The 15,337-nt window shown below is 36.7% G+C and overlaps 1 protein-coding gene across 1 annotated transcript in view; it reads left to right on the forward strand.

Moving 5' to 3' along the window:
* LOC132295520 (THO complex subunit 2) overlaps positions 1-15,337 on the forward strand; it is an 84,743-nt gene that overhangs the window by 46,195 nt on the left and 23,211 nt on the right. Inside the window, exons 20-25 of the mRNA XM_059793816.1 lie at positions 6,220-6,316; positions 6,402-6,530; positions 7,310-7,413; positions 7,531-7,711; positions 7,989-8,170; positions 14,615-15,221. Of these exons, the coding sequence (XP_059649799.1) occupies positions 6,220-6,316; positions 6,402-6,530; positions 7,310-7,413; positions 7,531-7,711; positions 7,989-8,170; positions 14,615-15,221 (1,300 nt within the window). The remainder of the gene's footprint in view (positions 1-6,219; positions 6,317-6,401; positions 6,531-7,309; positions 7,414-7,530; positions 7,712-7,988; positions 8,171-14,614; positions 15,222-15,337) is intronic.

Consider the following 15,337-nt stretch of genomic DNA (forward strand, 5'->3'; position numbering starts at 1 on the left):
AATTTTTTATTCTACTCATGCTTCACATCTTGAGGTTTCTGCGGCTCCTTGCAAGTGGAACACAAGTTTTTGACTTGACTTTTGCCCTTCAAAGACTATGATTCTTTGTTACATTTGTAAGGGGAATAGTTCTAATGATGTCTGTCTAAAATCCTCTTGAGCTTGTGTGATTCTAGCATGTATTCGCGTGGCTTGACATGAGTTGTTTAAGTAATATGTTAAAAGGAAAATCTATGCATGGTTTGTCTAGATCTCATTTTTAAAATAATACTTGTTCTAATGTGGAACTCATTTATATGCATACTAAGTATATTTTGCTGTTAGAGACACAAAGATGTTAAATTGGCATTGGATTTCTTGCAGAATTTTCAATTCCGATGTTTTAGAGCTTATAAGGGGGTTATGACTGCAGGCTAAATTTGTTGCTATTTGTATTTATCTTCCTCTTCTTCTTTTCTTTTTCTTCCTTCCTTTGTATTGTATTTCTTCTAATTCAAGAATTGAGGATATTTTATAAGTTTGTTTGTTTATTTATTTATTATTTATTTATTTTTTTCTTGGACCCTGACACGCGTCGGAGACGCCCCGACACATGTCGGACACACCAAAAAACGTGTCTGGAAATTTTTATTATTTTTTTAATTTTCGGACACGGCTCGGACGCTCTGCGGACATGCGTCCGACACCCCAGGGGTGTGTGTCCAACACACGTGTCTTATTTTCGGGGGTCTAAAGGATAATTTTTGAGAGAAAATTGGGTTAAAGTATAAATATGTGAAGTTATTTAACAACTTTTTTTTTCCTAGTTGGGTACGAACACACACATGCCTCCACAGAGGCTCGAACCCTTAACCTCTCTTTGAGAAGTAGTGGCTTGGTACCGCTAGACCACTGGCCTGTTGGTTTATTTAACAACTTTTACTCACTTATGTGGTCAGTGCATATAATTTTAAACTTGTAAGGTTAATATGCAATTTTAGACAAAACAAATAGATTTTTAAGGGCCATTCATTACACTATTACAGTAGATGAGTGATGGTTTGTGTATTTTTTTCATTATGAGGTTGATGAAAAATAGTAACACAGTAATTTTTAAAGTACTACATCATATATATATATAATATATATATATACTATTTGCCGTGTTCCTGCCGTGTCTGTGTCCTAATTTTTTTGGATTTGCCATGTCGCCGTGTCCGTGTCCCGTATCTGTGTCCGTGCTTCTTAGATTATTAATTTGGCAAAAAACCCCTTGAACATATTCAAATTGTTGCAATAATCCCCAGTTGAAAACTGACAATACAATGCACGAGCCGCATTTTATTGTTTCTATAATCATTCTACCCTTCTACACAAATTGGCAAATAATCCTTCGAACAATTATGGTTTTGCAGATACCCCTTACTGTCATGTTTTCATGTAAAGGAAGACTGAAATGTAGTCATGTGCATGAAACATGACAATTATGATGTGTTATTTAACGATTTTACTGTTTTTGATAGATAGGTTATTCACGCAAAAGCATGATAGTCCATGCCCCTTTTCTTGTGCGGGGCAGTTAAGTAGTTCTCTTACACTGTTAATAATGCCTTAGTGATAGAAAGCTTTTATTTTGCAAACCATTTATGGTTAAGATATATATATTTTTAAATTAGGTTTTTTTTTTTTTTTTTTTGAAATGCATGATCATTCAGTTTTTAAAGGGTGTCATTGCTGCTCCATTTTATTTTTTATTTTGATTATTATTATTATTGTTATTTTCCCTAAATGGAATTAGAATAACTACTTAGGAACTGGTTGGTCACCATGCTAAGTACCAAAAATTGAAAATTGTCAAACTTGATGTTGCACAATTATTTTATCACTTTTTTTTTTTTTTTTTTTTGATAAGTAAGATTGCATTAAAGTGCCCAAAAGGGGGGGATACATCCCACAGAAGAAACCCAAGGCCAAATGGGGCCTCTAAACACTCAGACAGCCCAAAATATCTACTATTTCCTCTATAGATTTACAATTTCTCCCCAGAACCCAACAAAATAGAGTGCTAATAATAGGGAACATAGGAGTCCCAATAGGAGTCTCCTTTCCTTCAAAATATCTCCTATTCCTCCACTTGATTTCTCTCGAAAAGGGTCATGTTCTGAATCAAGGCTGTGTTTCTAGTGAATTCATTGTACTCTAGGATGGTGGGTTGAAAAGTTTCTTATGAAATGTCAGATTTACTCAGAAATTTTCATTTCTACAAATTCTTCTGTTAAACTCTTCAATGCAATTAAATTCGGTACTCTAATTTTCAGTTTTATCTTATTTTTTCGGTAAGTAACAAGTAAGATTGAGAGACAGGTTTTAAAATATTCAGTTTAATAAAACAATACCTTACTCATTTATTTCTGATGCATATTGGTTTCAGCAGCACCAACAAATTGGAAACTGCAGTCCATTACTTCATTTTCATTCTTAAACTGGTCTTGTGAAATGATTTACTTTTGACAGTGTTGGTAGGGAGTTTGACCTATTTGATTGGTCTTTAAAGCCTTGTCCAAAAAAAAAAAAAAAAAAAAAGGTCTTTAAAACCTCATCTATTGTTGTATTGGATGCTTGATTACATTTTAGTATTTTACTCATGGGCATCTTTCTTGGGGTCAAGTTTATAAAATTTTTTTTGGGACTAACCTCCTTTATCAGTCATCTCCCCGAACCCTCTCTGCATGTACAGTCCTTGTCATTGGTTTCTTTGCTGGTTACCTTGTCATTGTTGCCGAATTATATTTTTATCACCTCCAATCTTATTTGCTTATTCCAGTGTTCACCATTCTCATTGTGACACTCGTCTGTCTTACCATCTTCGTTTAATTTGTTTTTTGATTACTCCAAATTGAACTCAATCTATCATTGGCATGTTGCCGCCTCCAGAAGTTCTCTTTTTAAATTGATTTGACAATCAGTAGTGCTAGTTTTTTTTTGTTTTGTTTTGTTTTATTTATTTATTTATTTTCCTCCAGAAATAATAAGCTAAAAGAACTACATAATCACAGCTTATATGAGTTGACTTGAACCGACTTTTGGTTGATACCTTTAGGAAATATTATTGTAATTTTTGTGTATTGTTACTTCAAATTTATAAAATATGATTCCTTATACCAGATCATGATGCTGAGGTTCAAATGGGCTTCCAAAGACGAACTATTTAACATCTGATATCATTAACTTGTTACTTTGTATATTTCAGTTTTGGTTATTATCTTTTTGTAGCTTATCATAATGTTTGACTTGCTTAGGAAGTGAGTTAGCCTCTGCCAGGGATCTCTAAACTTAATTAACCTCAATTAGGGTTTTTAAGATGTAAGAAAAGATATTGAGAAGTGATTGGGAGAAAAGAATATTTTATGAGATACAGTGAAACAAAGATAAGGACTGAAGCTATGTTACGTGGACTCAGGTAAGCATGTCGGGTGCAGGTATGTAGACATGTATTGGACATGTCAATTCCTCAAACAAGACGGATGGACACAAATTATAATATTATTGAATATTTTTATCTATTTTAGAGTAAAATAATGTCTTCATGTAATATAGTGTTCAATAAAGGCATTTCACTTGTTTGAAGCAAAATTTTTATATAAACGAATTATTGGATATGTTTTTTAGGTGCATGTCAGACAAAAAGTGTCGGACATTTATCCCATTCCCATCATACCCAGCTCCAAGAATTGTGTGTCTGATATTGGTACTTCATGTACTTTTGAAGAGTCCTTGAAACATAGGACTGAAGAATAGAAGAGAGAAGATAAGAGAAAATTCAGAATTGGAGAAATAAAGGGAAGAGGAGAGAGAGAATAGAGATGAAAAAGGTGCTAATTGCTTTTGTATTTCTAGAAGGCTAGGGAGTTGGTGGATTACTTGCTTACTGAATGTTGGGCTGATCGGGATTTGGTATTTTCAGTTGGCTTTATTTGGGTGTCCTGGTTCTTTCCTTACACCCTGGCGGAGCTACTCCATAATTGGAGAAAGAGGTAGCTTGAATAGATCTGAAAAGGCTATCGTGTCGTTAAATTTTATTGACCTTGCACACCATCAGATTTGTTGACTTGGCTCTGTCCCTTGGGACTCAAAAGAGACTCAGCTGATATCCTACGGACCTGGCTGATTCTCATGTGGCTCTGATTCCCATCTATATATCAGTGAGTATTGGACACAGACTTGGCTGATATGCAAAGATTTGGTCGATACGGAAAACTGTGCCAAAAACACATTTTACTTTATATGGACACAAGGATAAGATATGTGCGACCTTAAGCAAATCTTGTTGTGTGTCTAGGTATTGGTCAATTTTCTCTGTCCTTGGGCTGTCTTGAGCAACGGTCATTGTAGTTTTAGCGTATATGTTATTTATTTCTGTTTTTTTATTATTTTTTTATTATTTTTTATTATTACCCTTGCTTATGCTTAGTGGCATTACTTAATATTCCTAAACTCTTTCACCACCATCTAGTTTAACTGATTTCTTGTGCTCTTGGTACCTTTTTTGGGTTTTCCATGGTTTTCTCTATTGGGTTATCAATTCAGTCAACTACGATTATGAGTTGTTTACGTTGGCCTATAGTTTTATTTGGTTCTAGTTTGACTGTCATGACTAGTTGGTTACATATAGTCCCTTAGAGCATTGGTTTGCATGATATGTGAGAATTCATATTTGGATAAACTTGAGGGTCATGTGTGATCAAGAAATTACTGTTTCTATTTTGGATGCTGATGGTAGAGTAATTTCCTTATTCCAAGCCTAGTCTCTGTGAATGTGGGTTTGATCTTCTCCCTGGACCTGGGAAACGTCTGAACCATATAATGTCTTGTATTCTTATTATGTGGTGGTCTTTTCTTTTTTCTGTTTTCCTTGCTTGATTATATGGTTGATGTAGGAAAAGAGAACAGCCTTAAATAGCTAAGAACTCAAAGAACTCAAGAGTCTGAAAGTTCTAAAACTAGGGCTGAAAGGTTTGATAGTAGAAATGTAGGAAATCAAGGAGAATAGAATAAGAGCTGCCTCTTGGTCAGAGAAACAGATTATGGTTCAAGACACAGAGGATTTGAAAATAAGAAAAGCCTATTGGCATTACACCAATAGAAAACAAAAACTTATTGGAATCACTCCAACAGGACCTAGGTATCACACCTAGAGAAGGCCTCACACCCTCAAAATTTGTGAATCACTCACAAAGAAATCTCAAAGAATTTTTTTTATTTCATTCATTGACTGAGTAATCAGAATTGCATAGTATTCTTTTTATAATAACTGATGACCCTTGGATTACCCTACAATGGAGGTAATCAAAAGTTGACTCTAGCATAATAAAGTAACAAATAACTTAATTGATGCAATTTACCAAAACACTGCAATTTCACCATAATTGATGCAATTACCAAAATTATGCAATTTGACCAAATCCCCCAAATAATGCAAGACTCCAAGTGGACCCCTCATCATCTAGCATTTGCCGAATTAAGGCTTGAGCCTTATAACGTTCCTTTTTGCGCCTTTTGTATTTCTTAAAGATGTCTGCCGTTTATCTCTATCAATGGTTTGCCATGTATTGTGAGGTGTGCGCTTCCAAGTCATATAAAAAATTCAGCCAACAGTTATCTAACATGTGGATTTCTTCCCTTATTATGAGATTACCCCCCGGACTTTTCTTACTCTATTGCATTCTTCTACACACTGAATGCATCAAAATTCTTTATTATAAGATGATTGGCTTGGTATTTCAGTCAATCTAAGCCTCTAGGTATTAATTGTGCAAGTACAGATTTATTTTACAATATGGATATTTGCTTCCTCCGTATGTGAGGTCATTTTCTATTTATATGTTTATAAAATACTTTGTCTACTAAATGATTTGGTGGTTCTCTTATTTCCTCTTGGAACTTCATGATAATTCCTGATTCGTATATGGTGGAAAAATTTGCAATTTTATTCATTCATTTTTCTTTTTATATTCCTATATGGCTCGCTAGATTATTAGTTGTTAATGTAGTTCCCTTTTATTTTTTGGAAACTTGGTGTGGAAGTGGAGCTTCAAAAAGAAACATACTCACTCGATTATTAGCTGATAACGTAGTTCCCTTTTATTTTTTGGAAACTTGTTGTGTAAGTGGAGCTTCAGAAAGAAACAGACTGTTAATGATTACTTGAAAATTTTCTAAAGCCGCTGCCATTATTTGTAGGTGTAAGAAATACCCATCGATGGAACTGAGGGGTCTTTTCCAGTATCTTGTGAATCAGTTGAAAAAGGGGAATGGAATTGAGCTTCTTCTCCTGCAGGTACTTTTAAGATATTAAAATATGACGTTTATGACCTCAGTTTTATGCCATAAGCTTAACATTTCAACTTTTGTGATTGGTGTAGGAGCTTATCCAGCAAATGGCAAATGTCCAATATACAGAGAACATGACTGAGGAACAGTTGGATGCCATGGCTGGGAGTGAGACTCTCCGGTATCAGGCTACTTCTTTTGGGATAGCAAGAAACAACAAGGTGGACAGTTTGAGGATCTACTGCATCAATCAAGTTTTTTTGAAGCAATTTAATTAAATTATGAGTTCTTGCAAAGAGAAAAACTATATAGAAGATAATCAGCTCTTACGAAGAGTACTTGACAGACCTTATCTAACCTACCAATTTGATTCTGATCCAACAATTTGAACAATAGAGGATTTTCTATTGATGGAAAGATTTTAAAAACGTGGTTCTTTCAATCAGAACCTAATTAAAGTTGTAAAACATTACTATTATTATATTCTATAGCTTTTTTTGAAAAGGACATGCTTGAAATTTTACAACTTCATTTTCCTTTTTTTGGTTTTTGTTTCCAAATAATTTGTTTATTTATTTTTTCCCTTTGGTATCTATAGTAACATTACTAGCTTCAATGAATTTATGACATGCCTGCACATTTTGATTAATGAAATGGTATATATTATCATGTTTTGAAACTCTATGTTATCTAGATTTTAATTTTAAATTTTGGATTTGAAGGACTGTTTTTATGCTTAATTCGTCAAGTAAATGAATAGTGTATTTTGTTTTGTTGATTTTAGACGTTATCTGCATGTGTGTTCAGGATTTAGAGGTATCGTGTGCTACATGATATGTTATATGTGATACATAGAACATAATATTTGAGAGAACATACTATCTGAGAAGTATAATGTGCTTTCTATATAAGATATATTTCAAATCGATAGTGATATGTCTTTAATGTTTTTGACATGCCTGTTAAGGTCGGAGATGCTAAAATCTCACCATTCTTGCAGGCGTTGATCAAATCCACTAACAGGCTAAGGGATTCATTACTTCCGAAGGAAGAACCAAAGTTGGCACTTCCCCTTCTGTTGCTTATTGCTCAGCATCGTTCTGTGTAAGATTTACAGCATTATTTGTGAATAAATTACTTGCTCGGTTGATTGCCACAAGAACGGTAACTGTAATTGTAGTGAGTTGTTGAAAATATTATCTAATTATCTATGTTCTGCAGGGTTGTCATAAACGCACATGTGCCTCACATTAAGGTGGTTAGTGAGCAGTTTGATAGATGCCATGGAACCCTTCTTCAGTATGTGGAGTTCCTTTGTAGTGCATTAACACCGACAGCCTCTTATGCACAGCTAATTCCCCATCTTGATGATCTTGTACATCTGTACCACCTTGATCCTGAGGTCTCTCTCTCCCTCCCTCTCTCTCTGACTATGAGCTTTTAGTGTCCTTTTCCATTTATTTTATTTTATTTTATTATTTTTTTAATGATTTGATTAAGATACTTCTGTAGCAATTTCTGATAGGCACTATTGTATCTCTACATACCCCGTATAGTGATTTTCTCCATGTTTTCTACTAACTTAAGTTGACAATTACATATAAATTTAGATACAGCAGTAATGTGCTCAATGGTTTTTTTTATTTATTTTATTTATTTATTTTTTCTCTTTGATCTAGGTGGCCTTTCTGATTTATCGACCTGTAATGAGGCTGTTCAATTGTCAGATTAATTCTGAGGTCTTCTGGCCTTTAGATTACAGTGAATCTTCAAATTCCTCAATTGCAGAAAAGGAGTCTGAACCTACAGATTCATTTGACAAATTGGTTCTGGATCTCGGATCTTCTCGGAAGGCTATTATGTAATGTTCCCAAGCTTATTCCTTTTAATTTGTTTATAGTGGTAGCACCACTAGATTGATATGAAAATTTTTATATTTATAAAAAAAACCCCTTGTGATATACAGAATGTGCAAGTACCCCCCTGGTGTTCAAAAAAGTCCCCTACATCTTCCAAATTGAGCAAATAAGGGCATTTTTGTCAATTTGAAGACTGGAATACCTAAAATGCCCTTAAGAAAAAAATGATTTCATAAAAAACTGATTATTAAGGGTATTTTGGGGTTTTATAAAATTTTTTGGTCAAAATTGATGGTGTGTTGTTTGGTTAGTCACGTCCCAAACCCAAAGTTTGTGCACCAAAAGATAATGGTGTAGAGCTATGATGAATGTCGCCAAGTTTTACATTTAGAAATTGCCACTACTACCTTTCACTAAAAATATAGTTAGGGTAAGTAGGGATCGTCCCAAGGGATTGGTGGGTCATATTAAGTTGTGGAATCGAGATTAGGGTTTAGTAGGTTGAGTGATCAAAAGATTGGTTGGTGGTTGAATTACACTAGGATGCAATTTAAATTAAAGTAGGCAATTAAATGTAATGGAGAGAAAATAAGAGAGAGATCTTGGGATTTAGCGATCACCACTAAACATAGCTTTTCTACACTCTTAATGAATGATTAATGAGGGGGAAAAACATGTATTGCAACATAGTATGTGTGTGTGGTTGTTTCAACAAGCATGGATGACAAATTAAGCAACATGGTGGATAGCACAATATATCAAACTAAGCCATTAATCCTTTCTTTAAGCTCACAATCCAAACACATCACAAGGTTAGAGATATGTGCTACTTGCTTTCATAAGTATGGAATATCAAACAACAAGTATGGATTGTCCTCCCATTTAGCATCTAAATTACAACTACACTACAATTAAGCTAATGACATGAAATTAAACTAATTAAACTAAGGGAGAGGCACAATCCATCAAGAAATGAGAATGAACCATCAAATAAACCACAAGAGCATTCCATTAAGTACTATGTCTTGACAATCTCTAGATCTATAGCATTAATACACATAGACATGCATCAACAACACAAGACATAGAGACAAGCACATGAACATCTATTTTAGCATACATAGATATATGGATAGAATGAAATGATCAATTGGAAGCATTAAACCACACAAATCATTGAATAAACAAGATCTATATATATAAAACTGTCAAAACATTTATCACAATACAAATCCCCTCAAAAATACATAAATCAAGATGTAGAAAGCTTGCTTAGGGCCAACTCTAGCCCTAAGAGGATGTCTAGCCACTCATGGATGGTGTCCTCCACCCCTCAAGGGCTAACTCCATGGTAGAGATTGCTCCTCTTCTTGGTTGATGGAAGAACTCCAAGCTTGTGTCTCTAGCCTCCTTCTTTCTTTTCTTCCTTCCTAAGAATATGGAAATTGTGTTTCTATCTACTCTCAAGTATATCTCTCAAAAAGTGGCTCATATTCCTTATATAGGTAGGTTAAATATCACCCCAAATGAGCTGGGCTCGTACACTAATATTCCTTTCAATGATTGGATATGAGACAACTTTTAATGAGCTGGAATTTGGATTTTCTCGGGATTTAGGAAGTTCGATCGATCGAATTTGTGGTGAGATCGATCGAACATGGCTGAGATCTATCGAATTTAAGCTGGATCGATCCTCTATGGCGGCGCCTTTTTGGATAAAAACAAATCTGAGATATTTTGAAGATATTTTTGGGAAAAAGACAAATGTGGTAGGTAGGGTGGTACAAGTGGATAAGATGGAATCTTTTCGATCGATCGGAAGAAAGTTGGATCGATTGAACTTTGTGGGATCTTTGGATAAGGACAAAAGAGCTTGGATCCATTTTGGAATGCTGAGATCGATGAACTTTCAATCGATTAAATATTTGCTGAGATCGATCGAACTTGCTGAATTTTCACCACTTGTTTCCTTTTGCTCTCACTTTGCTTCTTTCTTTGATTCATCTCAAGATTGCTCCTTCATACAATTGTGGAAGGGAGAGAAGTTGCAGTGACTAATGAAGTTATTAACATGAAGCCTTTATCATCTTGGAAAGGAGTACAGGAGATAAAGAATCTCATTTCTGAAGTCAACTACGAAGGCAAAGGAGGAGTGGTGAAGGAAAGGGGAAAAACCAGGAGCAGGAGTCTCAAGAAGGGTGGAGGGGAGATTATTTTATCTGGTTTTCAATGAAGCTACGAATCATTTCATGGAATGTTCGTGGTCTTAATGATCTGAACAAGGGAAGGGTGGTGAAGGTAGCTTTAAGGAAGTGGGGTGCCCAGCTGGTTTGCTTACAAGAAACCAAGTTGGCATCCATTACTGACAGGGAGGTTAAGAGTTTGGGGGGAGGAAGGTTTGTGGAATGGGAGGCTTTGAATGCTATAGGATCTTCGGGTGGGATATTAGTTATGTGGGATAGTAGATGGTTAACTCGAACAGATGTATGGATGGGAAGATTCTCTTTATCTTGCATGTTTAAGATGGAAGAGGACAACTTCAAGTGGGTTTTTACTGGAGTATATGGACCGGTTGTTGATGATGTTCGACCTATCTTTTGGGAGGAGCTTCGCCATGTCCAAGGACTATGGTCTTTCCCTTGGTGCCTGGGAGGGGATTTCAATGCTGTTAGATCCCCGCCAGAGAGGTCTACAGGGGGAAGAAGATCTCTGGAAATGGATCAGTTTTCTGATTTTATTGATGAGCATCTTCTTGTTGATTTACCAATGGAAGGAGTAGCTTATACTTGGTCCAATGGTAGGGATCCAGTAACTCTATCAAGGCTGGACAGATTTTTAATTTCTGGGGATTGGGAAGAGAAGTTCCCGGATGTTGTTCAAGCGGTGTTAGAAAGGGTCACTTCCGACCATGTGCCTTTGGTTTTGGATTGCGGGGGTTTATGCTCTCAAAGATCCCCGTTTAGATTTGAGAATATGTGGTTGCGTGCGGATGATTTCCAAGGAAAAGTCAGTTCTTGGTGGGAAGGAGTCACTTCTTCAGGCTCGCCCAGTTTCACAATTGCAAAGAAGTTAAGGGCTCTCAAATTAGCTCTTAAACAGTGGAACGAGGATGTCTTCGGGAATTTGGAATGGAGGAAGAATAGAGTACTTGCTGAATTTTCATAGATTGATCGTCTTGAGGAGGCCGGAAAGGATATGGAATCTCTTCGTTCCAGGAGAGTCTCTTGTCAGGCGGTATTTGCTGAGATTGCTAGTATGGAGGAGATCTCGTGGCGACAAAAATCCCGGGTTCTTTGGTTAAAGGAAGGTGATCGGAACACAAAATTCTTCCATCGGTTAGCTAACGCTCATAGGAGGAGTAATCATATTGGAAGAATTCAGGTGGATGGTGAGGAGTTGTGGAGAGAGGAAGAGGTGCGTAACGGTATTACTTCCTTTTATCAGAAGCTTTACACAGAGCCTTTAGATTGGAGGCCCAAACTTGATGGTCTCTATTTTGAGGCTATTTCTGAGCTTGATAGAGATAGGATTGAGAATCCTTTCACTGAAGGAGAAGTTCTTAAAGCTCTCTCAAGCTGTAATGGGGACAAAGCTCCGGGACCTGATGGCTTCACTATGCGATTTCTGATGGAAAGTTGGGCGGTTGTAAGAAATGAGGTAATGGGTACTTTTCAGGAGTTTCATTCTTTTGGCGTCTTTGAGAAATCGCTTAATGCTTCATTCATTGCCCTTATTCCAAAAAAGGGAGGTGCTTCAGATATAAAGGATTTTCGTCCTATTAGTTTTGTGGGCTGCATTTACAAACTCATTGCTAAGGTGCTCGCTTTAAGGATGAAGGAAGTTATGGATGGAATTATTTCGGATTCCCAGAACGCTTTCGTTGGCGGACGACAAATTCTTGATTCAGTTCTTATTGCTGGCGAATGTGTGGATTCAAGATTGCGGAGGGGTATTCCTGGAGTTCTATGCAAACTTGACATTGAGGAAGCATATGATCATGTGAATTAGAATTTCCTACTCTATTTGTTACAAAGAATGGGGTTTGGAAGTAAATGGAGGAAATGGATAGAGACCTGTCTTTCGTCTGTCAAGTTTTCAGTTCTTGTGAATGGCTCTCCCGCCGGTTTCTTTGGTTGCTCTAGAGGTATAAGACAAGGTGATCCTTTGTCATCTTTCCTTTTTCTTGTTGTTATGGAGGGGTTAAGTAGACTGATGCATAGGGCAGAGGACCTTGGTTTTGTTAAGGGTTTCAGAGTGGGTAGAGATTTAGACCATCAGATGGAGATTTCCCATTTACTCTTTGCAGATGACACCTTGGTTTTCTGTGATGCTGATGTGTCTCAACTTCGACACTTGAGGTGTGTTCTAACTTGTTTTCAGGCAGTTTTCGGGCTAGAGGTCAATGTGACAAAGAGTGTGCTTGTCCCAGTAGGGAATGTTCCGGATATTTCCTCTTTAGCTGTAGTCCTTGGATGCAGAGTGAGCTCATTCCCTATTCCTTATTTGGGTTTGCTCCTAGGGGTCTCTTCTAGTTTTGTGGGGAGTTGGGATTCTGTGATTGACAGGTACGCGAAGAGATTAGCAGGTTGGAAGAAGCAATACTTGTCAAAAGGGGGTAAAGTTACTCTTATAAAAAGCACCTTGTCGAGCCTTCCCACTTATTTTCGCTCTATGTTCCAAATCCCTTGTTCCATTGCAGACAGGATTGAAAAAATTCAAAGGGATTTCCTTTGGGGTGGTAAGGGCGATGAGTTCAAGTACCGCCTTGTCAAATGGGAGGATGTTGTTAAGCCTGTGAAATTGGGTGGACTTGGTATAAGACGTTTAGTTCCTTTCAATCAAGCTCTCTTGGGTAAGTGGTTATGGAGATTTGGGAGGGAAAGACATCGACCATGGCGCAGGCTAGTCTCTTGTCGGTTTGGCGAAGAGGCTGGAGGTTGGTCTACGCGTCCGGTTACCCTAGCGGGAGGAGTAGGGATGTGGAAGGCTATTCGGAAAGGATGGGATGTTTTTTCGGCTCATATCAGATTCAAACTCCATGACGGACGTTGCATTCGGTTTTGGGAAGATCTCTGGTGTGGGGATCAGTCACTTTCTCGTACTTTTCCAAGATTATATAGTATTGCCGTTAATAAACACGCCTACATAGTCGACTGCTATCGGCTTGATAGCAGCGGGATTATATGGGATGTGCATTTTCGGCGATCTTTTCTGGATTGGGAGATGGACGAGGTATGTGTTTTTTTGGATCTTCTGTATCGACAGGAGGGCGTTGGCAGAGGTAATGATGTTTTAAGTTGGGTTCCCTCTTCTCATGGTCGTTTCGAAGTTAGATCTTTGTTCTTATGTTTGTCAAATTTTGTTAATCGAGACTTCCCGTGGAAAACTATTTGGCAGTCTATGGCTCCAACTAGGGTGGCTTTCTTTGTTTGGACTGCTGTGTGGGGAAAGATTCTGACAATTGATAATTTGAGAAAAAGGGGCAATTGTATAGTTAATCGTTGTTGTCTATGCAAGGATGGTGAGGAGTCCGTTAACCACCTCCTTTTGCATTGCCCTGTGGCGATTGACTGTTGGAATCTTATTGTTGGGTTGTTTGGTATGTGTTGGGTTATGCCACGATCTACTAAGGAATTGATTCATATTTGGAGAGGTTGTCGAGTGAGAAGAGACGTTCGCGAGTTCTGGAGAATTGTACCACATTGCGTATGGTGGTGCATTTGGAAGGAGAGAAACAGCAGAATATTTGAAGGAAAAGAGTCGCCTACAGAAACGGTCAAACTTTACATTCTTCGTTCTCTCTTCAATTATGTGAAGAGAAGCTTTTGTTCTTCTTCATATGATTTAATTACTTTTCTGGATTTTTTGGGGCCTTAGTTCCGGTTCCACTTTTGTAATTGGGACGCGTTCTCCTTTTGAACGCCTTTTTTAATATTATTTTTACTTATCAAAAAAAGATTGCTTCAATTATGCTCTTATTTAGCTGAGTTAGCTTATTTTGGGGATAAGTACCTGAAAATGGAAATAATACAAAATCAATCTAAAGCGGGAAAATAAGATAGATAAAGGTCCTAGAATACCTAAGCTTAAGGGGTTTAAATGCGCACTTTTCAGCGCTCATCAATTGACAGTCAAATTGCACATTTTCAAATGTTAGGGATTAATATGAACATACAAAATTATTGCAGGGGTGTTTTTTGCACAATTTTAATATAGAAAGTTTTTTTATTTTTTTTGTTGCACTTTACCTTACCCATTTATAATTATATATAGTTACTTGAATATGTATGCATGTAAGTATCCATTTGTGGATGTGTGTGATTTACTCTCTTTAAAATTTTAATTTTGTTATATGGATTCTAAAAATTCTTTACGTCACTTTATTTCAAACTTCTACTTTCTAACTACCTATTTCCCTTCTTTCATATTTTATTCGTTATATGCAGGTGGTCAGATCTTCTTGATATTGTTAGAACAATGTTGCCTTCAAAAGCATGGAATAGCCTCTCTCCTGATTTATATGCTACTTTTTGGGGTCTCAATCTCTATGATCTTTATGTTCCTAGAAACCGCTACGAGTCTGAAATTGCCAAGCAGCATGCCGCTCTGAAAGCCCTGGAAGAACTTTCTGATAATTCAAATTCGGCAATAACTAAGAGGAAGAAAGACAAGGAAAGAATTCAAGAATCTCTAGATCGTCTTACTAGTGAGCTTCAGAAGCATGAAGAAAATGTTGCATCTGTTCGTAGACGGCTTGCTCGTGAAAAGGATAAATGGTTGAGTTCCTGCCCTGATACTTTAAAGATTAACATGGAGTTTCTTCAGCGCTGTATTTTTCCACGCTGTACTTTCAGTATGCCAGATGCTGTTTATTGTGCCATTTTTGTACATACTCTCCATTCTTTAGGAACACCATTTTTTAATACTGTGAACCACATTGATGTTCTGATATGTAAAACCTTGCAACCTATGATATGCTGCTGCACCGAGTATGAAGTGGGTCGACTTGGGAGGTTTTTATATGAGACGTTGAAGATTGCATACCATTGGAAGGTGCATTACCATTTTAGCTATTTTAGTAAATCTTGGATTCTCAAAGATAATTATGACTTATGAGTATGATGACATTAATTCAGGTGATTAACAGCTTTCACCATTGCTTTGTTTTA

Source organism: Cornus florida, unplaced genomic scaffold (genome assembly GCF_030987335.1).
Source record: "Cornus florida cultivar Cherokee Brave unplaced genomic scaffold, ASM3098733v1 CherokeeBrave_3.0.0_Hap2_Chr02, whole genome shotgun sequence".
Lineage (NCBI taxonomy): Eukaryota > Viridiplantae > Streptophyta > Magnoliopsida > Cornales > Cornaceae > Cornus > Cornus florida.